Source organism: Oncorhynchus mykiss, chromosome 20, assembly GCF_013265735.2.
Source record: "Oncorhynchus mykiss isolate Arlee chromosome 20, USDA_OmykA_1.1, whole genome shotgun sequence".
Taxonomy (NCBI): Eukaryota; Metazoa; Chordata; class Actinopteri; order Salmoniformes; family Salmonidae; genus Oncorhynchus; species Oncorhynchus mykiss.
Genome location: NC_048584.1, coordinates 25,299,178 through 25,325,185, shown reverse-complemented (window position 1 = coordinate 25,325,185; position 26,008 = coordinate 25,299,178). Strand labels below are relative to the sequence as shown.

Sequence of the window (26,008 nt, the reverse complement as noted above, 5' to 3'; positions counted from 1 at the left end):
TGGTCTTGTGATGCTTGACAAAACAAATACAAGTATGTGAGCCCATAAACCTTGGACTGGACAAGCAAGTATTCCTGGTGCATCCTATTGAAGATACAATATCCACATAGACAGTAGACAAGGCATCTTTAATTCAGGGCCCACACAGTGGTCTGTTTGAGCTCACTGTCAGAACAGACAAACAAATATGGTAGCGACTTCATTAGATTTAGTCAACTCAATTTTCACTCTGCATTTCCTGACACACACAAGACAAGGCAGCTGGGTACATCATCTACATGGCTAGAGCTTACACACTGACTAACTTCCTTTTGCTTTATAACTCAATTAATGTGTGTGTGTGCCAGTGTGTGTGCCATCACTAGGGCACAGTGGTGTTCAGTGTGTATTTCATCAGAAGTGAGACAGAGTGTGAAGCGTAGGCAGGCCTGTGAGGACTTACTATCCAGCTCATACTGGGTGAGAGAGGACTCGCTCAGGTTTCGTACGCTGTAGGGGGCTGTGAGGGAGCAGGTGAGGGGTCAAACATGAGCGTGAGAGGGGGCAGCCAGAAGAGAGAGGGCATGAGTAGAGGAGAGACATGTCATTATGTTAATGCACTCTGTGACTACTCTGAAAAACATCCACACAGTTAGAGAAACCCACAATAATTTTATCAAAGAGAAATGATGTATCACACAGACAGAGCAGATATAACATAACAGCTCTACATTAAACAAAAGATAGGACTGATTATAACTGATAATAAGAGAGACTATAGAGTAAGATTTGCCATGCACAACCACAGAGTTACAGGAAGACAAGGAGGGCAGGTTATGTACATGTTCTGATGGAGTTCTGTGTGACCTTGTGCAGAGGTTGTAGGGGACTTGTGGAGAGGTTGATGTGAGGTTGTGGAAAAGTTACAAGGAGGTTGTGGGAAGGTTGTTACTCACAGGTGAGCTCGGCCCAGGTAGCAGAGGGGCTGTTGGCAGTGAGTACGGAGAAACTGCGGAGACGGTCGTACAGGAGCTCCCGGTACCGTATCCGGAAGCCCAGGAGGATACCGTTAATCTTCTCCTCAGACGGAGGCTGTGATGACGACACAATGTTAGACTACCATTAGGACATGTTCTACATAGGCTCTCTCACAGACAGTCATATTTACAAAGCTGAGCTAGCTAACTAGACATTTGATTAATTTCTAGTTAGCTACAGTTGAAGTCGGATGTTCACATACACTTAGGTTGGAGTCATTAAAACTCATTTTTTAACCACTCCACAAATTTCTTGTTAACAAACTATAGTTTTGGTAAGTCGGTTAGGACATCTACTTTGTGCATGACACAAGTAATTTTTCCAACAATTGTTTACAGACAGATTATTTCACTTATAATTCATTGTATCACAATTCCAGTGGGTCAGAAGTTTACATACACTAAGTTGACTGTGCCTTTAAACAGCTTGGAAAATTCCAGCAAATGATGTCATAGCTTTAGAAGCTTCTGCTAGGCTAATTGAAATCATTTGAGTCAATTGGAGGTGTACCTGTGGAGGTATTTCAAGGCCTACCTTCAAACTCAGTGCCTCTGCTTGACATCATGGGAAAATGAAAAGAAAAATTATAGACCTCCACAAGTCACAAATGAAAAGAAAAATTATAGACCTCCACAAGTCTGGTTCATCCTTGGGAGCAATTTCCAAACGCCTGAAGGTACCACGTTCATCTAGTACGCAAGTACAAACACCATGGGACCACTCAGCCATCATAACGCTCAGAAAGGAGACGCGTTCTGTCTCCTAGAGATTAACGTACTTTGGTGCGAAAAGTGCAAATGTATCCCAGAACAACAGCAAAGGACCTTGTGAAGATGCTGGAGGAAACAGATACAAAAGTATCTATATCCACAGTAAAACAAGTACAATATCAACATAACCTGAAAGGCCGCTCAGCAAGGAAGAAGCCACAGCTCCAAAACCGCCATAAAAAAGCCAGACTACGGTTTGCCACTGCACATGGGGACAAAGATTGTACTTTTTGGAGAAATGTCCTCTGGTCTGATGAAACAAAAATAGAACTGTTTGGCCATAATGACTATCGTTATGTTTGGAGGAAAAAGGGGGAGGCTTGCAAGCCGAAGAACACCATCCCAACCGTGAAGCACAGGGGTGGCAGCATCATGTTGGGGGGTGCTTTGCTGCTGGAGGGACTGGTGCACTTCACAAAATAGATGGCATCATGAGGGAAGAAAATTACGTGGATATATTGAAGAAACTTCTCAAGACATCAGTCAGGAAGTTAAAGCTTGGTCACAAATGGGTCTTCCAAATAAACAATGACCCCAAGCATACTTCCAAAGTTGTGGCAAAATGGCTTAAGGACAACAAAGTCAAGGTATTGGAGTGACCATCATAAAGCCCTGACCTCAATCCTATAGAACATTTGTGGGCAGAACTGAAAAAGCATGTGCGAGCAAGGAGGCCTACAAACCTGACTCAGTTACATCAGCTCTGTCAGGAGGAATGGGCCAACATTTACCCAACTTATTGTGGGAAGATTGTGGAAGGCTACCCAAAATGTTTGACACAAGTTAAACAATTTAAAGGCAATGCTACCAAACACGAATTGAGTGTATGTAAACTTCTGAACCACTGGGAATGTGATGAAAGAAATAAAAGCTGAAATAAATCATTCTCTCTACTATTATTCTGACATTTCACATTCTTAAAATAAAGTGGTGATCCTAACTGACCTAAGACAGGGAATTTTTACTGGGATTAAATGTCAGGAATTGTGAAAAACGGAGTTAAAATATAATTGGCTAAGGTGTATGTAAACTTCCGACTTCAACTGTAGCTTTTTATTTAAACACAATTGAAATGTGCATCAATTATTTCATGACTCCCCTGTAATTCCCCTTTGCCTCATCTCAGTTATGGTCGGCCCTCCTATGCACAACCACATGCAGTGTACAACAGGAATAAGATGATGAGACAGGATTCAAAAAATGAGCTCATCCATGGTTGACTCACACAGAGAGAAATTCCCCCGTCATAAAACATGAGACAACAGGACCAGAAGAAAGGGTAAAGAGAGGAGAGAGAGAACAGGCGAAAGAGAGAAGAGTGGCAATAACCGCTTGGATGTCTAGATGTAAAACTCCTACAGGTGGTAACCTTTGAACTCTCCATCTCCCCTTTATGGTCTGCTAATTCAGGTGTTAGTGTTAGAGAGAGGAGAAGAGGAGAAGGTGTGTGTTGCACTCAGTCTAAGTACACCCTATACACCTCGCTGCCCTCTCATTACCGCCCATTGACTGACAGATGACTGGGTTTTACTGAGGATAGGAAGACCGACATCAGGACCAATCACCACACCTCTTCTTACCTGCCAGCGAATCAGCACGGATGTAGTTGTGTGTGGCGTGACAGAGAGGATTGTGGGGGCTTCGTCAGGGGCTGGAACAGGAGAGAAAACAGAGAACACAGCTGAAGACGTGCAGCCCCAGGAGGAATGGTAGCAAAGGTCTACCACCCAGGCGCAAATGACTAACGCAGTGGTATTCACGGTGTACAGACACACAAAGAAAGAAACCACCTCACCCATTGATAAACAAGTCAAAAGGGCTGTTGGAATGATTTGCGGAAGGAACCTTTCTTTAGTTAAAGTTAGTTCTGCTTGGTTGACATTGTTTGGTTGTAAGTGTTTTTGTTGGAGTGTTCGGCTGGTCACACGGCAAACATAGATAGTGATGAACAAATCACCTATTCTACTGCCAATAACGTCCTCACCACAGCAATACGTTAAGTCATCCTGACATTCTATTCAGGGAGGGATTGGAACCCAGCACTGATGTAAAACATAAATGACAGACTCCCTGCCTACGAAATGGTTTATCGGTCAATGTGGCGAAATCAAGGACAATGAAGACCAAATCATGTGTGGATAATATGATATTCACAAGGATCTTTGTTTTCAATGCAGTAAGATACCCCAAAGTGAAAAGAGGTTAAGTCTCTTACCATCCTGTAGTGTCGTGATAGCTTCACTCTCCTCGCTGTATTCACTGTCTCCTATGTCATTGGTGGCTTTCACTCTAAACTGGTAGGAGGTGAAGGGCTTCAGCCTAGCATGAAGCGATGGAACATAAGACAACATCATTCTCAGTGACATTTTTCAAGTGACATTTTTCAACTATTCAATTTCCATAGAGGGCTAAGTGCAGCCTTTCCAAGCAAATCTCTAAAATTTGAAAACTTTTCTAAAATCTCAGAAAACTTTCAACTATGTCCCCCTGTTAGTGCACTAGGTAGGGTGCTAAGTAGGGTGCACACTGTACCTGCCAACTATGTAGGAGCTGGCCTCGTGGGTGACCGAGGCAGAGTGGACGGTCCAGTTGCTACTGGTAGTGCACTAGGTCGGGTGCTGGGTAGTGTGCTAGGTAGGGTGCATACTGTACCTGCCAACTATGTAGGAGCTGGCCTCGTGGGTGACCGAGGCAGAGTGGATAGTCCAGTTGCTGTCGGGCAGTTCTCTCAGCTGCACGGTGTAGTAGCGGACCGGAGAGAGGCCATCACTGCCTGGTTCCCATGACAACAACACACTGCGGGCCTGAACATCCTTCTGGGGCACCATGGGACGATTGGTGGGCTGGGGGCGAGCTGAGAGAGAGAGAGAGAGAGAGAGAGAGAGAGAGAGAGAGAGCGTTAAACGTTAACAACATGCCCATGTTCTTTGGTCAGTAACAGTTTTCAGGCTACATTATAGTTATCTGCGTACAAGCTTTTATCGGGTTAAATAAATTACTTATACTATACTCAAAAGACAATTGCCTACAATACTCACTAACTTCAAGTGCTTGTATAAACACACAAAACAAATAGCTGATTACTGCAGATGTAACTGGGTGGAAAATAACTCATGTAAAACCTTTGTGCTGAATCTGTAAACTACTATCAGATGAGATGGGAGTTTCTTCTGAACTCGTTGGAATGCTCTGTTGTTTATTGCAAGTGACTGACAGAGCTGACTGACTCACCTCAGCCACTCTAGCATGTTGTGTCAACACTGAGAATATAAACCTGTCTGCACTCTAACACATGTAGACAATATTCTGTGGTATGCTCTATAAGTACAATAACTCACATGGAAACGTCACATAAAACTTCATCTAAGTACACAAAATATACAATAATTTCTGGAATGTTCTATAAAGTACAATAACTCCTATACTAATGTTTTATACTACTTCTTCTTACAAGGCATATTTCCATGTTTCCATAGTAACCTCCCTTTTTGGTACGTTCACCAAGTACAATAGGTAATACACTAATGTGATACAATACTTAATCTGACATATGTTTCAATTCATATGTTTACCTCTCTTCTCGGTGGTGACCACCAGTGCCTCTGAGGCCTCTCCCCAGCCCTTGCGTGTCTGGGCTGTGATGCGGAACACATACATGGAATCTTTTTTCAGACCCGTCACCATGTACTGACGAGCACTCGGGTTCAGCACGTCCACTGTGGCCGTGTTGCTGTTGCTCGAGTTCAAACGATACGTGATCTGATAGGCTGAGAGGAGGAGAAAGGAAACACACATGACAGGAGAGAGAGAGAGTCAGAAAGAAAAGCTGTGATAAACTCCTTCAAATGCCTGACACAAAAATGGCGAACAAAGGGATCAGGCTCGTTCCACGATGCTAGGTCCAAAGTTGATATATTTGTAATTATCAAAATAAGTGTTGTTTTTGTTTGCTGTATGTTAGGGTCATTCTTGTAGAGTCTGGACAGGTTAAAGGTGAAAGGTCAAGGTGTGGTCAGAGTCAAAGGTTAAATCACATACCCAGGATAATGCCGTTTGGCTGAGACGGGGACTGCCAGATGAGACGCAACGAGGTGGTCCGGACCTCAGGGAACAGGATGCCCACTGGAGGACCGGGCACTGGAGACGAGAGGGGGGCAGAGGGGCTACACTTTTTAACACTTCTTCTCTTTACATCTGAAGCAGTGGGTTACTGAATGGCAGTGGGCATTGGTCAACTATAATATCAAAGTCTGGATAGCTTTAATAAGCTATTTGAAAGCTTTTACATATCCTTTGGTATAACACATCTTGTATGAGCAGATGGATGAATGGCGCTGGAGGGAATAGTCCTCGTTTTACGGGCTCCTGGGCAATTGTGCTAATTTGTGTATTTTTTCATGCTGATCTTAACTTTTTTTTTAGACATAATGTTTCCTATGACTGAAAAGAGCTTCTGGACATCAGAACAGCTCTCACTAACCTCGATTTGGACGAGGATTTCTATTGAATTCCGGAGGCAAAAGACATTGATTATTCAGACCAGGCCCAAATCCCAGACACTCGAAGAAAGAGGAGATGGCACTATAGAGACCGGTGTGCGGGATACCTAACAAGACTACACCAGAGAGTGGATAAATCGCCTCTACCCTCTGTTCTATTGGCAAACTGGATGAGCTCTTATCAATGTGATCTGAAGAACTGTAATATCCTATGTTTCGCTGAGTCATGGCTTAGCAAGGACATGGTAAAGATAAATATAGCTGGTTTTTCAGGACAGAAAGTCAGCGTCGGGGAAGCTCAGGGAAGGGGTTGTGTGTCTCTTTGTTAACAACAGCTTGTGCACGATTGCTAATATTAATATTCTGCTTGTCTGAGTTAAAATATTTCATGATAAGCTGTAGACCATACTATTTACCTCCACAAAACGATGCTGGCTCAAAGACTACACTCAATGAGCTGTATAGGGCCATAACCAAACAAGAAAACGCTCACTCAGAGGGGGCGCTCCTAGTGGCCAGTGACTTTAATGCAGGAAAACTGATTTCTACTAACATGTCACCTGTGCGCCTAGAGGAGAATCTTTTTTTACATCACCTTTCCTCAACACACAGAGAAGCACACAAAGCTCTCCTTCACCCTCCTTTTAGCAAATCGGACCATAACTCTATCCTAATGATTCCTGCTTACAAACAAAAACTCAAACAAAAAGTACCAATGACCTGCTCAATACGGAAGTGGTCAGATGACTCGGGTGCTAATCTACAGGACTGTTTTGCTAGCACAGACTGAAATATGTTCTGGGATTCATCCGATGGCATTGAGGAGTTTACCACCTCAGTTATTAATAAGTGCATCAACTACGTCATCCCCAAAGTGACCATGCGTACATATCCCAACCAGAGACCATGGATTACAGGCCACATCCATACTGAGCTAAAGGCAAGAGTTGATGTTTTCATGGAGTGGGACACTAATCCATACGCTTATATAAAATTCCGCTACTACAGGCAAAGCGTCAATACAATACTCCCTCAATGTGAGCAAGACAAATGACCTGATTGTTGCATACAGGTAACAGAGGGCCGAGCACAGCCCATCCACACTGACGGGGCTGTAGTGGAGCAGGTTGAAAGCTTCCAGTTCCTCGATGTCCATATCACTAAGGAATTAATTAATTCCATTTTATTTTTGTGTCAATTCACTAGTTGGCAACCCATTCCTTATGGGATTAATTGACACATAAACAAACATGACAATAATTCACTGTGATAATTCAGTGATAATTGTTCTGGTGTTCTGTGCAGTACGCACCACATAAAGAGTGAAAAAGAAATCAATATGTAAATACGTTTATCCAAGCAATAATTATATCCCTAGAGTAGTAAAGAAAATATATACTAAAATACTATATATACAGATGAATAAATACCAAAAAATGAAACGGAAGGCATTTGAACCAAGGCATTTGAACCAAGGAATTATTATGGTCCAACAGTCGTGAAAAGGGCACGACAACAGAAGGTGGAAAAGGTTTGGCATGGGCCCTCAGATCCTCAAAAAGTTATACAGCTGCACCATTGAGAGCATCTTGACTGGCTGCATCACCGCTTGGTATGGCAACTGCTTGGCATCTGACTGCACGGCGCTACAGAGGGTAATGCATATGGCCAAGTACATCACTGGGGCCGAGCTCCCTGCCATCCAGGACCTCTTTACCAGGCGGTGTCAGGGGAAGGCCCTAAAATTTGTCAAAGACTCCAGGCACCCAAGTCATAAACTGTTCTCTCTCTCTGCTACCACAGAGCAAGCTGTACCAATGTCTGGAACCAACAAGAACCTGAACAGATTCTCTCCTCAAGCCATAAGACTGCGAAATAGTTAGTTCAATAGTTCATCAATAGCTACCCAGACTATTGCGTTGACCATTTTTGCATGAACTCTTTTGCCTGGAGTCTTTGTGCTGCTGGTACTGTTTATTATCTAGCCTGCTGCCTAGTCACTTTATCCCTACCTATATACTGTATACATATCTACCTCAATTACCTTGTACCCCTGCACATCGACTCAGTACTGCTACCCTGTGTATACAGCCAAGTTATCGTCACTCGTTGTGTATTCCTTGTGTTATAATTTTTCTATCATAATTTTTTTTTTTCTCTCTGCATTGTTGGGCAGGGCCCGTAAGCATTTCACTGTTAGTCTACACATGTTGTTTACAAAGCATGTAACAAATAACATTTTAATGTATACATGTATTCATTATCTAAGGCTTTTATAGGTATTCTAAATTTAGACAGGCAGATATTAGGCAGCCCAGGGCTTACCGTCGTCCAGGGTCCTCTCCAGTATGAGTGGCGAGCTGGGGACGCCGTCTCCGATGCGGGTGAAGGCCAGGACCTGGATCTCATAAAGGACGTATTTCCCCAGACCAGTCAGCTGGACACTGTGGCTGGCGTTCCCCTCTATTGTCCACAACTGGAGGGACGAGTCGGAGTCCTTCTCCTTATACAACACCTGAAGGAGGGAGAGAAGAGAGGAGAGGAAAAGAGAGGGAAGAGGGGAGTAGAGAGGGAAGATGGGAAGAGAGAGGGGAAGAGAGACGGGATGAGAGAGTGGAATTAGGCAAGAGAGAAGGAAGAGGGGAAGAGCAAAAGGAAAAAATTGGATTAGAAAGGAGAGTGAGTAATGGAATAATGTTGTTGCACTGTATTGTGTCCCTCTTGGAGGCGAGGGTGATAACTGAACGTCTCACACACCTTGTAGCCCAAGATAAGTCCATTCCGGTCTTGTTCTGGTACTTCAAACCAGCGCACCAGGATACTGCTGGAGGTGGTGGCGAAGGCTGACATGTTGGTAGGGCCACAGGAGGGGACTATATAAAATAAAGAAAAAAATTATAAACTAAATGCGTTCCATGATGTTCATGGGCCTGAGAGAGAGATAGAGATAGAGATAGAGATAGAGATAGAGATAGAGAGAGAGAGAGAGAGAGAGCGCGCGCGTGCGCTTGCATGTGTAGCATTGAAGACACATACTGGTGAACCACTGAGGCCTAGTGTCTAACCCAGGCGTGGCTGTAGCTCCAGAGAAAGCACAGCTCTATATCAGGCCAGCTAGGCCACGGCTCCTTCCTGGCACTCATCCCTGGACATAAAACAGTGATTCGGAAGAATTTGCTGGAGTGAGTGGAAAAAAGGAAAAAAGCAGAGGAATTCCACATTCTAGCCCATCTGTTCCCAATTTCCTCCTCCCTAAAGTCTGGTATCCACAGTGACTGCACCAGCACAGTGATAGAACATCCTAACCCTTTGCCTATTCTACAAGAACATCCAGAGACAGCAAGACAAAGCGTAACGAAAGAACAACTCATGCCTCACTTTAGTTTGTTTTTGAGAGAGAGAGAGAGAGAGAGACTGTGTGAAGGAGCAGAATGCAGGCAGACCGGTTGGTGTCCATTTCATATAGCTCCATGAGGCAGGAAGAAAAAAATGACCCTGGCCCCCATACCATACACGTGGGTAGATAAAAGAGGTAATATGCAGGAAGTCTGGGCCATACCAACACATGTGTGATTACAGCCTGATAGTCTAATAGTGTGGGTGGACGAGGCTGTAGCCATAGGAACATACAGTAGCAGTAGGTCATGCCTTTTATGTCCTAAAATGAATGAAGTCTGTAGATCAAAGAGTGCCAAAATTAAAGACTGAACATCAGTGCTGTGTGTGAGGCCACACCAAATGTTATTAACCAGATAAAACAGGATATACCTAAATCAAAGGAAATGTAACTACACCGCAAATTCCCCTATGTTAAATGAACACTGAACGTGCGTACCTGTATAGACACTAAACAGTGTTGAATTAACACACTGCTTAGTGTAAAACGTTATTTGCATATTTCCCAAAATGCCTTGCCTTTCAAGTTAATTGTAGTGTGAACACCCATTACTGAATGTGTTAGTGCCAATAACATGCTTGTCACATTCCTCCATGTTCAGTCCTACGCACTTCACCAAGTGAGATCCTATGTTATTAAAATGTCATTATTTAACACAAAACAATATATATTTCATAAGGCATTATTTTGAGGGCTTAAGCAAAAGAAAAAACTGGTTTGCAGGGATTGGTTCACTTATTTTTGGGATTGGTTCACAAGGTTGGTTTGTTGATGCTGGGTTATTGAGATATGACCCAGTGGGTCAGATCAGAAGACTCAGAAGGCTTGAAATAATGTATTTTTGGCCATCCCCTGAGAGTAAATGTCATTCTGGTTCATCTGATCTGTTGAATTGTTTTTACATTATAGTCAAACACTAACACTTTTATTTTTATTTTTTAGCTTTAATGAAGGTTACAGAAGCATACAGAAAGCATTTAGAACTGTGACTTACTCCACATTTTTTAGGTAACAGCCTTATTCTGAAATTGATAACTTTGTTTCCCTTATCAATCTATACACAATACCCCATAATGACAAAGCAAAAACAGGTTTTTAGAAATTCGTAAATGTATTTAAAAAATAATAATAATATTAGGTTTATATAAGTATTCAGACCCTTTACTCAGTACTTTGTTTAAGCACCTTCAGCAGCAATTACAGCCTTGAGTCTTCTTTAGGTATGACGGCTTTAATCAAGGATATCCCTGAACTTTGCTCCATTCATCTTTGCCTCGATCCTAACTGGTCTCCCAGTCCCTGAAAAACATATCCACAGCATGATGCTGCCACCACCATGCTGCACCGTAAGGATGGTGCCATGTTTCCTCCAAACCTGACACTTGGCATTCAGGCCAAAGAGTTCAATCTGAGAGTCTTTAAATGACTTTTGGCAAACTCCAAGCGGGTTGTCATGTGTCTTTTATTGAGGAGTGGCTTCCATCTGGCCACTCTACCATAAAGACATGATTGGCGGAGTGCTGCAGAGATGGTTGTCCTTTTGGAAGGTCCTCCCATCTTCACAGAGGAACTCTAGAGCTCTGTCAGAGTGACCATCGATTGCTCAGTTTGGCCGGGCGACCAGCTCTAGGAAGATAGTGTAAACACCCATTACTGAATGTGTTAGTGCCAATAACATGCTTGTCACATTCATCCATGTTCAGTCCTACGCACTTCTTCCATTTAAGAATGATGGAGGCCACTGTATTCTTGGAGACCTTCAATGCTGCAGAAATGTGTTGGTACCCTTCCCCAGATCTGTGCCTCAACACAATCCTGTCTCGGAGCGCTATGGACAATTCCTTCAACTTCATGGCTTGGTGTTTGCTCTGACATGCACTGTCAACTGTGGGACCTCTATATAGACAGACAGGTGTGTGCCTTTCCAAATCATGTCCAATCAATTGAATTCACCACAGGTGGACTCCAATCAAGTTGTAGAAACATCTCAAGGATGATCAATGGAAACAGGATGCACCTGAGCGCAATTTTGAGTCTCATAGCAAAGGGTCTGAATACTTATGTAAATAAGGTTTTTCTAAAACGTCTAGAAACTGTTTTCGCTTTGTCATTATGGGCTATTGTGTGTATTGAGTGTTGAGGATTAAAAAAAATACATTTTAGAATAAGGCTGTAACATAACAAAATGTGTCAAATGTCAAGGGGTCTGAATACTTTCCGAAAGGCACTGTATGAGTTTATTCAAAGCCTATGCAAATCCCCATGTAATATCCGTATGTGATATCCCAATGGGATAGCAACCCCTTTGTAGCAATAAGTAAATAATAATGTTCATATTTTTTAAGATTAGAATATCTAATGTGCAAAAATATAAGGACAATTTTACATCATAGTGTACAAACTCAACATCAACTGGAATGACACTTACTCTCACAGGTGGCCAAAAATAACTATTTAAAAATAACTATCCTCCCGAAGATAACCTATGGATTAAACCCAGAATGAAAGTGATCAAAAATGACATTGACGGTTAAATTCACCCATGTTTGGGTAATCCGAACAAGCCAACCTGGTGGGTTATTCACACAACCTGTCACATTATGATGTCTTACAAAGTGAAGTTCAATTTGAAATCCAGCCAGAGCGGGGATTTCTAACCTTCTTAGTTTCTTATCCCCCGCAACCTGAATTCATGGTTGGGAAAACTGAAATATGAAACTAGCTAAGGGATCTAAACTGGAACAACAATTTCAGTAACGGGTACAATGAATCCAAGTAACATATTGGATTAGTTTAGAAAATGTATGGCATTTATATTTGAGAAGCATTAATTAATCAATCAATGTACATGCAAAAACATAGATATTGAAAGAAAATATTCTTAAAATCGACCTGCATTAGAGGATGCTGGGAAATATGATAACGATGGGCATGGTTTTGGTTCAACTCCGGTTATTAACACCAACATTGGGGTTATTTTACACCAATGAGTGTTTATTCAACACTTACAGAGGTAATATGCAGGAAGTCTGGGCCATACCAACACATGTGTGATTATGTGTAGAGTGTAGGCCTGCAAAATAAGGCCTTATGAAGTACATACTGAGTTAAATAATAACGTTTTATTCACTCAGGATCTCACTTGGTGATGTGTACATGACTGAAAATGGATTAATGCAACAACCTGTCCCTAACAAATACAGTCATGGGTGGCAACTCTATAATTCACTCGAAAGGCAAAGCACTCTGGGAAATAAAGCTTTACACCAAGCAGTGTGTTAATTTAACACTTTCCAGTGTCTACACAGGTCCACACTTTCAGTGTTAATTTAACACTGGATAAGTTTCTGTGTAATTGCATACAGTATGTGTCTCAAATTGCATTCCTATCCCTATGAGCCCTGGTCAAAGGTATTGCACTATACTGTATAGAGAATAGGGTGCCATTTGAGGCGCAGACATAGAGTATGATGTGTAATCTCACCAGACTCCCTGGTCCTCCCTCTGACTGGCTGGCTCCAGGGCCCGGCCCCGATACCGTTGAGAGCCTGAACCCTGACCTCATACTCTGTCCACTCCTCCAGGTCCTCGATAGTGAACTCCCTCTCCAGCCGGTCAGCTATCACATGGGTCAGTGCCTTACCCTGGGAGCCTGTACGGGAGTATTGGAGCCGGTAACCCAACAGATCTGGGTTCCCATTGTACTCCCACTCTGGTAGGGGCTGTGAGGGGGGTGAGAGAGAAAGAGGGAGAGGGAGGAGGAGAGAAAGAAGGAGAAAGGGGGGGGTGGAGAGGGAGAGAGCAAGAGGGAGAAAGAGGGAAAATGAAAGAAAGAAACGAGAGATAAAAACTACAACACACGAAGACACACAGCCAGTCATCATCGCTTGATGAAAAACTCAGAGCATCACATCATAATGTCAGTCTGTTGAGACGTCACGTACCACCCATCGAAGCCACAGACTGGTCTCGCTGGCCGTGCGCAGGGTGACGTTTGCGGGGGACATGTCTGGAGGGGCCTGCAAGGTCTGGATCTTTCTGGAGGGCTGACTTGGAGGACTGGTCCCCACAATGTTTACCTGACGCATACGGAACCTAGCAGGAGAGAGGAAACAAGAGCAAAGTTATCACAGGAGTTTTCCATAGGTTTCCATTAGAGTTTTTTGTGGCCAGGTCACATGGCCAGGAAAAACACAGGGTTCTATGACTAGAATAGAGTTAAGGCTGTGCTCAATGTAGGTGGGCCTCACACTTGTAGAATGGGTAGGGGTCAAGGTATAGGAGTTAAGTATAGTACCTGTCAAAGGTGTAGGGGTACATAGCAGCCTACCTGTAGAAAGTGTATGGGTTGAGTCCTGGCACCTCCATGGAGCGGGCATCAGGCTCGTTGGGCAGCTGGTGAACAATCACCCAGTCTTCATTGTCTCCTATCACACTGACCTAAACACAACAACAACACACAACACAACATGATATACGCTGCATCCCAAAAGGCACCCTATAGAGTAAGTAGTGCAGTATATAGGTAATAGGGTGCCACTTGGGAGTCATAGTCGATGTGGGTCACAGATCAGGTGGGAGCGGTCAGACACTTTATGCCCAGGATAAGCTCATCTCTCTGGGGAAGAAGGCCTTCTTACCTGGGCCTCTACCTGCCAGCGAGAGATGGAGGTCTTTCCATCATAGCCAGGTTTGAACTGGAGGGTGATGGATCGAGGGCCGATGTTGGAGATGGCCATGTTGGTGGGAGGACCCGGCAGCTCTACACAGACACACAAGAGAGAGAGAGAGAGAGGGGGGGGGGGGGGGGGGGGCGAGAGAGAGGGGGGGGGGGGGGGGAGGGAGAGAGAGGGGGGTGGGGGGGCGAGAGAGAGAGAGAGAGGGGGAGCGAGAGCGAGAGACAGAGAGGGGGGGGGCGAGAGAGAGAGAGAGAGAGAGAGAGAGAGAGGTGGGGGTGGGGAGGGCGAGAGAGAGAGAGAGAGAGAGGGAGGGAGGGAGCAAGAGAGAAAGCGAAAGAGAGAGTTTTAACTTTATTTTCCATTTGAAAGGAGGGAAAAATACAGGCAGAAAGAGAAGGAACAGAAAGGGTATCAAGAGTGAGACAGGGCCTTTAACAGTAAACAGTTGTAAGTAATGAGTGGGGCAGAAATCATAATACAGTGGTCTCTATGCCTAATGTAATGCTTTTTTCATTTGACTTAGGTTTTCTACATTGTGTATGTCTATCTTTTAAATCCTACTGGTTTAGGAAGTAATGTTTTCAGAACTATGCATCTACTATATCCAGAAAGGAAAGATTAACTTAGTTCTCCAATAAGCATTTCTGAATGAAAAGTATCAATAGGATTATTCAGGCTTGGATCTCAGTTCTCATATCTGCGCTCTGGAGTCGTCTAAAAGTTGTCTACAGGGAAATATATTACTGAGTGACAGTGCAACCTTGTGCTCTAAAATGGATATTGCACCAGAGATGAGCCAATGCTTTTGAGTTCTCGCTCTCATGAGAGTTTCGCTTCACTCAACTCAAAGTTCTCAAGAAGAATAAACTCAACTTTTCAGGTGGGCAGGACTAGATGGGGATCTAGGAAAAAGCTTGCATAGTCCTATAAATAGCATGCCAAATTCATGACATTAATAACAAACATTTACATTCGGATTCCGTATTTGTATTTGTTTTGATCTTATCTCATCACTGCAACTGCCAACGGGCTCGGGAGAGGCAAAGATCAAGTCACGCCTCCTCCGAAACATGACCCGTCAAACCGCGCTCCTTAACACCCGCCCGCACCATTGTGTCGGAGGAAACACTGTTCAACTGACGACCGAAGTCAGCCTGCGGGCGCCCGGCGCACCACAAGGAGTCGCTAGAGCGCGATGAGCCAAGTAAAGTCCCCCCGGCCAAACCCTCCCCTAACCCAGACACTGGGCCAATTGTGCACAGCCCTTTGTGACTCCTGGTCATGGCTGGTTGTGACACAGTCGGGGATCGAACCCGGGTCTGTAGTGCCACACAGGAGGCCTTGGATACTGTCTTTATAAGTACGTTATGAATAATTAAAAAATACAACATCCAAATGTAAATGTTTATTATTAGCTGAATATGACATTGATTCTGAACATAAGCAAGTGTATGTAAGTGTGTTACTCTTGAAGGGGCACGTGCACCTTTAGTGCTCTAAGTCCTGACATTTTGCCCTCCTATTAAAAGAGTTCCCTTATGATTGTCGAAGTTTTAAAAAAACTTTTTTCTCACAATCAAACCAGAGTCTTGAAAAAAGTCCCCTCCCCTGCCCTTCCGCCAGTCCGTTGCTGCACTTGTTCTCTGCATAGTTCTTATGTGAAATGTGAAGCGTGACTAATTGCCAGGCAACCACTATGGTGATTTAGTTCAGTCACCTTCATTTCATCCCTTTGCTTTAATGCCATACCAATACACCAATACATAAACTCTGCTGCAAGTAAAACAACAGACCTCACCATTGCACAAGGCTGCTTGCCAAATCACACCCTATTCCCTATATAGTGCACTAACTTTGGCCAGATACCTATGGGACCTGGTCAAAAGCAGTGCACTAATAGAGTGCCATTTGGGATGCAAGACTGAGACACAAGCACACCCCAGGGCACTGTATAGTGAAAGGGGCCAACTCTTCAAGGTGATGGAGTGGGTCTATTGGCTCATAATGAAATGGACTATAGACTATATGACTAGAATAGTCAAATCAGCACCTTTAAATCATTAGCATGCCTGGTTATTCAGACAATAGCACAGAGAGAGATCTCTAGGGTGGATTACTATATTCATAGTAATCACCATTCTGGGAACGATAACCACAGCTCCATACCTTACTAACTGTGGCCCTCGATAGAATGGCTCTTTTAATTTGACAGCTCTGAAAGACATACTGTATAGTGTCTGGGGGAACCGCCGGTGCAATAATAATTGACTGGAAGTATTTTCTTTTTTATAATACACTGTAGCATGTTTTAATAGGAAATCGTAAACTGGAATTATCCTAAATGGTCTCGATGGGCTCTTACTTTTGGCTGGGTTTCTGGGTGAAGTGTATTAAAATCTCATTCTGAACTGTCGGTTTTGAAGTGGAGAAGTAAGTCCCCTGGTTTGGTGTAGTCTCCTACTTTATGGCTCTCTGTCTGTCACAGTTCTGCCTGCCTGACTGACTGACTGACTGGGGTATGGTTACATAGTGTCTGGAGCAAGACAGACACACACACACAGTTACTGTCACTCAGGATTCTGTAGAAATGGTGAGAGGTTAGGGACGTTTGGGGATTGTAAGTGGCGGGTGACAGGGCAGCCCGCTGGAAGCTGGGTTCTGGCTAGGTTTCTGGGGGTAGCAGACAATGTTTTAGGTAAGGCCTGGACATGGACGGAGGAGGGTCAGTGATGCTGAGGCTAGTAATCAGGATACCAACTAGCACTCTGGCTGAGCTCAGTCAGGGCTGCATCTGATATGGCACCCTGAATGTAGTGCACTATAAAGTGAATAAGGGGCCTATTCTGAATCACCAGGGACTGAGCCATCAATAATACTGACCTCGAGGCACTCCAGAAGAGATGGGGGAAGAGGACAGTTTCCCCTGGCTGGTGCTAGGGATAACAGGGTAGGGTTAGGGACTGGTTGGGAACTGACCTGGAGGTACTCCAGAAGAGATGGTGGAGGAGGACAGTTGTCCCTGACCCTTGGAGGTCATGCCGGCCACCTCGATGGTATAGGTGGTGAGGGCGGTCAGCCCTGTGACGCGGTACTCCAGGGTCACGTTGGGGAGGTAGTGGGTCACCCGTGTGTTGGTGCGGTTAAACTCCTCCCACGAGATACGGTAGCCTGGAACAGAGAATCAATCAAATTCATCAATAAATACAATATTATTTGTGTAGAGTTTTTTTTTTACCAATACAAACTGAGTCTAATAGAAGAGAAACAGAGGATATTGATGAACAGTGTATAGGTGGCCAGATCCATTGTGAATAAAGACAACTCTTAACATGAAGTGGGTCATCTTCTTCAGCTCTAATGTCTTTGGTGTGGCGTACCTGTGAGGACTCCATTCTTCTCTCCAGGTTCTCTCCAGCTCACTTTGAGAGAGGTGTCTAGGATATCTGTGAAGCTCAGGTGACCCACAGCCCCAGGAGCTAGAGAGGAGGGCACGGTGGTTATTATGATGAGAATGATAACACAATGGATCCCATGGAGCTCAAAGGCATTCACAATTATATAGATGTCTTGTACTATATTGAATAGCAAACTGCATTTATTAAGTGTAATATGAAGAAATCATGAAAATGTGGCTTTTACACGTTGAACAGTCATTACAGCTACTAAAATAGGCAACATTTTACTTGGACAATAGCGTAATTACAAGTAGAGGCCCAGTACAGTATGGCCAACCAATTATCTCTTGAGAAAATGTGTCCCAATTATGTGTGGATGTGTGCAGAAACCCAAATGTAGCATACGCATTCATTAGATCTGTAGAACTAGGCTGTTAGGCTGTGCTGAATAATAGATTTGACCCAGTGGGCATGTTTCAGTATGATTGGCCATGTCCATTCAACAGTGTGTGTGTGTTGTGTGTTGTGTGTTGTGTGTTGTGTGTTGTGTGTTGTGTGTGTGTTGTGTGTGTGGTGTGTGTGTGTGTGTGTGTGTGTGTGTGTCTGTGTGTGTGTGTGCGTGCATTTGGAACTCACTGTCTTCATGTGTCCTAAGGCCTTTAGCAGGGCTGCGGGGGCCATCCCCTGGTGTAGTGAAACAAAGCACAGAGGTGTAGTACTCTCTGAACTTCTTCAGCCCTATCACGTAGCCCACATGCACGCTATCCTGGAAGTTAGGTCTCACTGTAACCATGGTGACCTCCTCTTCCTGACCTGGCTCCCATGCCAACAGCTAGCAGAATGGGAAATGGGAACAGAGAAGGAAGAACGTGAGATCAAACTGGAAATAAGAAGTAAATGGTAGAACATAAACAGTAGAACATCTTATAGGACTGACTGGTTTTACCTTTAGCCCTCAATTTGATATTGTGAATGGGAACCAAAGTGCATCGGATACCATATTAACTCTTTCATTGCCCACAATTTACACCCCAAATTTGACCTAAATAGCACTGTTACTCTCCAAGTCTAATCATGTTCACATTTTGTTTAAACCAACTCTCCCCCCTTCCATGTGCTGTTGACCTACTCGGGGGTGTCATGTGGCATCATAACTATTATATGAATGGTTAGTGTCACTCTAAACATATTCTTGTCATTGAGTAAGCACTGGAAGCACAGTGTCTCCTGACCCCTCCTGTCTCAGCCTCCAGTATTTATGCTGCAGTAGTTTATGTGTCGGGGGGCTAGGGTCAGTTTGTTATATCTGGAGTACTTCTCCTGTCCTATCCGGTGTCCTGTGTGAATTTAAGTATGCTCTCTCTAATTCTCTCTTTCTCTCTCTCGGAGGACCTGAGCCCTAGGACCATGCCTCAGGACTACCTGACATGATGACTCCTTGCTGTCCCCAGTCTACCTTGCCGTGCTGCTGCTCCAGTTTCAACTGTTCTGCCTGCGGCTATGAAATCCTGACCTGTTCACCGGACGTGCAACCTGTCCCAGACCTATTATTTGACAATGCTGGTCATTTATGAACATTTGAACTTCTTGGCCATGTTCTGTTGTAATCTCCACCCAGCACAGCCAGAAGAGGACTGGACAACCCTCATAGCCTGGTTCCTCTCTAGGTTTCTTCCTACGTTTTGGCCTTTCTAGGGAGTTTTTCCTAGCCAACGTGCTTCAACACCTGCATTGCTTGCTGTTTGGGGTTTTAGGCTGGGTTTCTGTACAGCACTTTGAGATATCAGCTGATGTATGAAGGGCTATATAAATACATTTGATTTGATTTGATTTGGAAGGCAGGGCTGGAATGAGTCCACAGAGAGAGAGAAAGAGATTGAAAGAGAAATGTAAACTGCGGTGTATAGCAGGTCTAATGTAGAGGGATTGCACACACATAACAGAATGGGAGTTAATGTACCGAGTGGTCAATTAGGTGATTAGACAAATACTACCCTTGGCAAATATATTGGGTCTATTTCAATCTTGGTTCCCAGGCTGTAAGTAGAGTTTGACTCTGGGAAAGAGTGTGCGGTGGGGTGGGTGTGTGAGCCAAATGTGGAATAAATGGATGCCCATTCTGCACACTCACTCATACAAAACACACACCTCATACAAAACACACACACAAGCTTTCGCGCACACACCTCATACAAAACACACACCTCATTCAAAACACACTCACTCATACAAAACACACACACACAAGCTATCGCACACACACCTCATACAAAACACACACCTCATTCAAAACACACACACACAAGCTATCACACACACACCTCATACAAAACACACACCTCATTCAAAACACACTCACTCATACAAAACACACACACACAAGCTATCGCACACACACCTCATACAAAACACACACCTCATTCAAAACACACACACACAAGCTATCGCACACACACCTCATACAAAACACACACACACAAGCTATCGCCTCATACTGACGAACAAGCACATACAGTACATTGGTTGTTCCACAAAATGAGTGCCTTTTGGACATGAAAACTTTTAAGAAATGAACTTTAAAATATATCTTCTGTCAACATTCAAGTGGATGGAGGAAATGTTTAGCCTACGGGAAACCACTTTTGCCATCTCAGGCATTAAAACACTGTGAGCTAAGAGCATTTTATCTGCACTTTCACTACACTGTCTGTCAACCCTGTAACTATTATTTAAAAGCATTTATTTGATAAATCCAACTTTCCTCATTGTTTAAGTATCCCTTCTACAAATAAACTCACATATAATATCAAACTGTTGGGCCGTTAACAGGGTTGACGATAATAGTTTTAGGTGAAGATCAGCCATTATTCCTCATGTGGTGAAGAGCATGGGAACACATGGTGTTCATGAAATGAGGAATTAGACATATGTTGCACACATCATATTCAAATTTTCCTAACATAAATTAAGCAAACAGACCACCTCAGTCATAGATGATGAAACAATTATAAATACACCAAAAAGAGAGAGATTTCCTTCCTTTTCCACCATGCTGTTCAGACGACCCAAACCATGTCACCTGCTGTGAATCATTTCCCTTGGTGGAATGGTACATTATTTTAAAGGGGTAAATTGTTGCCATTGCAGGGTTTACTTTAAAATGAGGGACAGACACAAATGAATCACTAATCAAGTGGAATATAAATAATAGTCTTCAGAAATGACTGGCAAAGCAGCAAAATAACTAGGCCTTTACAATGATGGGAAAATGTTTCTACAAAGTGGATTGAAATCTTCCTAGAACTGATACAGGGTTGATGGAGGAACATGTAACAAATGCTGAAATGTCACATTTTAGCCAGCCTTTATTCATATAAAAAAATCTGATGTATTAAATTCTCCGTGTGGTCTATGGTGCACTTCATTCAATATAACATGCTTTAAAATTCAATATTGGTGCACAATTTCTACTTAAAATATCAAAGGGACACAAAAGGGGGCTCCCGAGTGGCGCAGCGGTCTAAGGCACTGCATCTCAGGGGTAGGCCGTCATTGTAAATAAGAATTTGACAAGAGAAATAAACAGTAAACATCACCCTCCCTCCATCCCTCCCAGTAACCTCTCTCTTGGGACAGGCCCTGCAGTCAGAGAGAGTAGTGGCGCCTGAGATGTCCTGTTAGTGAACTCTCCAGAGAGAAACACAATGCATGTGTCATCACATCTCAAAGACTTTCTATAGAATTAAGTTCTAGTACAGCTGACTCTAAACAGTCATTCTCAATACAGCTCATTCTGATCCTATCAAGTACATCTGTAAATAACAAAACCAGCTTTCGTAACAGTATGGGCTGGAGAGATTGAACAAACGACTTCCAGATCTACTAAGCCACAAGATAGATAGCTGGTAAAATGCTCAGAAAATGAAAGTCAAAGAAACCAATTGGAAATTGGAAGCCATCTTTCACAATGGTTAGGAGTGGCATATCTCTTTCCCCTTGTGACACAGTATGAGACATGTACCAGCACCTAATGACAGGCTGTCTCTAACCTCGCAGCCATAGTTCTATCACCCATTAAATGGTACTGCCCTTAGTGCCATGGTGACTTGTGTCTATCACCCATTAGATGGTACTGCCCTTAGTGACAGGGTGACTTGTGTCTTATGATGTCCCTCACCTTGTATCCCTGGTTGATCCCGTTGATGAACTGAGGGTTAGGGGCGGCCCAGGTGATACGGATGGTTGTGGAGTTGACAGCCTCTGCCTGAACGTTACTGGGGGCTATAGTCGGCACTGAGGAAGATAAGTGAGAAAAAAGGAGAAGAGAGAATCAGAGAGAGAGAGAGAGAGAGAGAGAGAGAGAGAGAGAGAGAGAGAGAGAGAGAGAGAGATAGAGAGAGAGAGAGAGAGGTGAGAGGAATGGATAGAGAGAACATGAGATTAAACTAAACACCTTATAGATTGGACAGCCTTGGCTGGAAGAATTTACAGTATGTGTCTATATCCCAGGTATTGCTATTGATTCTGCAGGACAGGGCAGGGATCGCCATATTCACTTCTTCACACCTTCCCTTCCCATGTAATGTACCATCCAGAGCTTACAGAGGACGCAATAGGAAGACATACCAGTATTCAGAAAGTAGTCAATGTATTCAGCAAGACTTCAATACTATGACATGCGTGTTAACTCCAAGTACTGACTGTGTTGTCTTCTCCATGAACGGTATCAAGAAAATATCCCTGTTGAACATCCTTCTTATATCCTCAAAACGGGCATGGGTATTTACTTGACAAGTTCATTTATGTGTCAAGTCATTAAATAGGTATACAAAGTTAACAACTCCACAGGTAAAATCCTTGCCATTATATTTATTTCCACATTGTCTAAGTATTTATCTGACTGACAAGCATAAGGACCAATGAGCAGAGACTATTCCAGCTCACATCTGACTGACAAGCATAAGGGCCAATGAGCAGTGAGTATCCAGGATCACTCACCTCCTTGCAACGTCCACTCAGTGACCTTGTGGCTGAAGGTTCCTAGCCCCGCCCAGTTGTAGGCTGCCACTTCGATCTCATAATTGGTCCAGATGATAAGATCTTCCAGGAGAAGGTTGGTCACGTCTGGTTTGGAGATGTTCTTACTCTGGTAGTCCACTGGAAGACCTGTCAGACGGTACCTGAGAGGAGAGATAGGGTAGGAGAGAATGAAGAGAGGGAGGAGAGAGGTTAGTCTGGTCTGTTTTGGAGATGTTGTTACTTTGATACTCCATCGGCAGACCTGTTAGACAATAACTGAGAAGGTAATCTAGTATGAGTCGATTGTAGTCACAAGGCCACCGAGGGTGCAGAAATTGAGCACAAATGGATTCTTACTCGGAGAACAAGGCATTCAACTCGTGCGTTTTTGTATCACGGTACCTGAGACACCGCGCCATTGTTTTCATACTAGGGACTGTAGTACATAACAGCTACAGTAGGGGGAAACAGAGCACAAGACTACAGCACTCGCCAGAGTGAGCAGATGACTATGACGACATTGGCTCTAACTCTAAAGGATTGGAATATCTACAGAATGCCTGCCGCCTTATTTGGTCTACACCATGACACAACCAGCAACAAACCTACTGTAAACTGAGTTTATCCGTATTGATAAACTCCCAGAGACTACAACAGTAGGCCTACCCCATAAACGACTCTTTCTCTCACATTAACCCACAGACAGTGGTTTTACTTCATTATGAACATGACTTCTTATGTTATGTGCTATCATACAAAATAACAACTCTCGTCCTTCATTCAGAGAACCAGGGTTATAGCAGCCAACCCATCCTGTCATCCCATGGTGTTGTGTTCTCACCGGACGCTGTAGCCTCTGAGGATCCCGTTCTGGTGGCTCTCTGGTGGGGGCTGCCATTGGATCATGATGGACTGGTTGGTGCGGCCGCTGGCGATCACGTTCTGGGGAGGAGCACTGGGAGGTTCCTCTGGTAGAGATACACTGCAGAGAGTGGCGATAGAGAGAGAAAGTTGGGAACAAGAGACAGATACAGATACAGAGAAATGAGGGGAAGAAAGAGGGATGTTTATCTGTCCAAAGAGGAGGGTCACATCACACACAGATTTCAATACTCCTAAGACTGTATTTTACGCTGTTGTCCCTGTTGATTTACTGATCTGGCAATGAACTACAACTATGAGAACCACTGTCTCTGTCATAACCTCTTTGTCTTGCATTGCCTCTCAGCATTCATCCTATCTACCTATTTCAGCTGTGGAAAAATAATCATTACGTCTTTTCCTAAAATATCCCCTACCGATGGAGACATAAGGTACCATACCAGAGAGTGAAAAGGCTAAGACCACAGACCACAGTGCACCAGTCAGATGATGCTCAATCAATTAAATCCAGTAAAACCCTACAGTTTATTCCTACCCTGTCAAAACCAAAGAGAGAGATACTGTATGAAGCTTCTGAAGCGAGGCGGAGTTGAGATGAAATGGAAGCACAAAGTGCTCGATGTGAATCCCTGCGCTGTCGGGCGGGAGCGCCCTATGGCTCTTCTCTCAGCTGGAGATGGCTGGGGATCCAACAGTTTGCATCTGAACTGGCGTGACTTGCTAGCCGGTGTAAGAGGACAGTTGCGCTATGGGCCCTGGTTAAAAAGTAGTGCACTATGCAGGGAATAGCGTGCCACTTGGGATGCAGGGGGGGGGGGGGGGGGGGGGGGTCGTTTTAAAGGAGACACACTGTACAATTTCCGAAGTGACTCAGGCTAGTGAAGCCAACCTGATCTCCACACTCTCCCGGGACACCCCCAAATCCCTCTCTGAGTGAGTGAGGTGGTGGTGTGTGTCTAGCTGCATCGGCTCAAATACTGTTCCTTCAGCAGATAAACACACACACGCACACACCATTGACAATGTGTACTGGGACAGGGGATCACACACTTGTTGTCTGGGAGACTGTGTGGGCTGTTATCAATGAATAGCATGATATAAGGGGCTTCGAAGGGGAGAGAAGGATCCTCTGAGGACCCTCACCTGCTTGCCCAAGCTCATGTACACGCTTACTAACTAACTAGCTAACTCACACAATTGTTCATTAATTTATCCACTCACCGGTCAGTCTCCTTGCTGAACTGTCCCTTTCCCACGTCATTGACGGCACACAGGCGGAACTGGTAGGAGCGTGCTGGGATGAGCCCACTGACTGTCACCGCGGTCGACTCAGGCTCTATGTTGGCCAGGAGGATAGCCCAGGGAGCGTCTAGGACAGGGAGAGAGAACAGACATACAATCAGCGGATGATCTAATCCTTATTCCTTCTATTCCTCTAACTAACAGTGGTTTCTTTTTTCTCATTCTATTTTTCTCATTCTACTCTCCTCCTCTAGTTGAATTTCTTTCCTCCCTGGCTACTCCTTGCCTGGCTACCTTTCCACATCGCTCCAGACAAAATGACGTTTTGGATTTGCCTCCCTCCCCTACGATTTCTAGAATGAGAATATTCTGACCCTTCTGACTGGTCCCAGAAACCAATGGGCTGGGGAAGAGCCTGCCTACATGATGGCGTCATCAACTTTGAAACTTTGATTGGTTAGATTTGTTAGAGATGATCCAATCGCTGATGAATGTGCTGTGGACAACACCCCTTCTTGAAGCAAACGACTTCTAGGATGGCAGGTTCAGACTGAAAGTATGTAGCGCTCCGTAGAGCAGAGGATTAACTTCAGAGTCGTCTGGCAGGTGTCCATCTGAGATCACTCACTGTTCTCGGAGACCTCCAGGACGTAGTGGATTAGGGGGCTGTTCCCGTCAAAGGGTTTGGCCCATGTCAGGTTGATGGCCCTCTTCTCTGAGGAGCTCAGCAGAGACACAGGGTTCTCTGGGGCATAGGGCAGCTGCCTGTGAGGGGAAGATAGACAGATAGTCAGGGAGCTCATCAGAGAGGCGGGCAGACAGAGGAGATATGACTGGATTCGTTTTCCTAATCAATTCTTAGAGGTAAGAATCACTCAAAATCCTTCATTATGGGAACCTAAGAGAGAAGGGCAGAGAAGAAAAGAGAGATAGACAGACAGGAGCAGTGGTGTGTATTCATGGATGCCAAGGGATGCGAGGCTTCCCCCCAAAAATGACAAAAACTTTAAATAATCGATCTTTTGTCTCTCTGTGTTTCATAGTTATCCTTCAATTCACAAGAGGCTGAATGTATCTCACAGGAGAAAGCCTCGGAGTGAGTGAAACA

The 26,008-nt window shown here is 44.1% G+C and overlaps 1 protein-coding gene across 5 annotated transcripts in view; it reads right to left on the bottom strand.

The window, feature by feature from the left end:
• The window catches only part of sdk2b (sidekick cell adhesion molecule 2b), a 461,496-nt gene that overhangs the window by 29,240 nt on the left and 406,248 nt on the right, over positions 1-26,008 (bottom strand). For all 5 annotated transcript variants that reach the window (XM_036956065.1, XM_036956068.1, XM_036956066.1 and 2 more), the window contains exons 14-34: positions 25,529-25,665; positions 24,880-25,027; positions 23,618-23,758; positions 22,756-22,937; positions 21,935-22,050; positions 18,394-18,589; positions 17,740-17,838; positions 17,339-17,530; positions 14,324-14,445; positions 14,014-14,123; positions 13,628-13,778; positions 13,168-13,405; positions 9,044-9,159; positions 8,612-8,801; positions 5,826-5,924; positions 5,360-5,554; positions 4,440-4,641; positions 4,003-4,106; positions 3,368-3,438; positions 936-1,071; positions 443-499 (exon numbers count right to left, since the gene is read on the bottom strand). In XM_036956065.1, the coding sequence (XP_036811960.1) occupies positions 443-499; positions 936-1,071; positions 3,368-3,438; positions 4,003-4,106; positions 4,440-4,641; positions 5,360-5,554; positions 5,826-5,924; positions 8,612-8,801; positions 9,044-9,159; positions 13,168-13,405; positions 13,628-13,778; positions 14,014-14,123; positions 14,324-14,445; positions 17,339-17,530; positions 17,740-17,838; positions 18,394-18,589; positions 21,935-22,050; positions 22,756-22,937; positions 23,618-23,758; positions 24,880-25,027; positions 25,529-25,665 (3,002 nt within the window). The remainder of the gene's footprint in view (positions 1-442; positions 500-935; positions 1,072-3,367; positions 3,439-4,002; positions 4,107-4,439; positions 4,642-5,359; positions 5,555-5,825; positions 5,925-8,611; positions 8,802-9,043; positions 9,160-13,167; positions 13,406-13,627; positions 13,779-14,013; positions 14,124-14,323; positions 14,446-17,338; positions 17,531-17,739; positions 17,839-18,393; positions 18,590-21,934; positions 22,051-22,755; positions 22,938-23,617; positions 23,759-24,879; positions 25,028-25,528; positions 25,666-26,008) is intronic.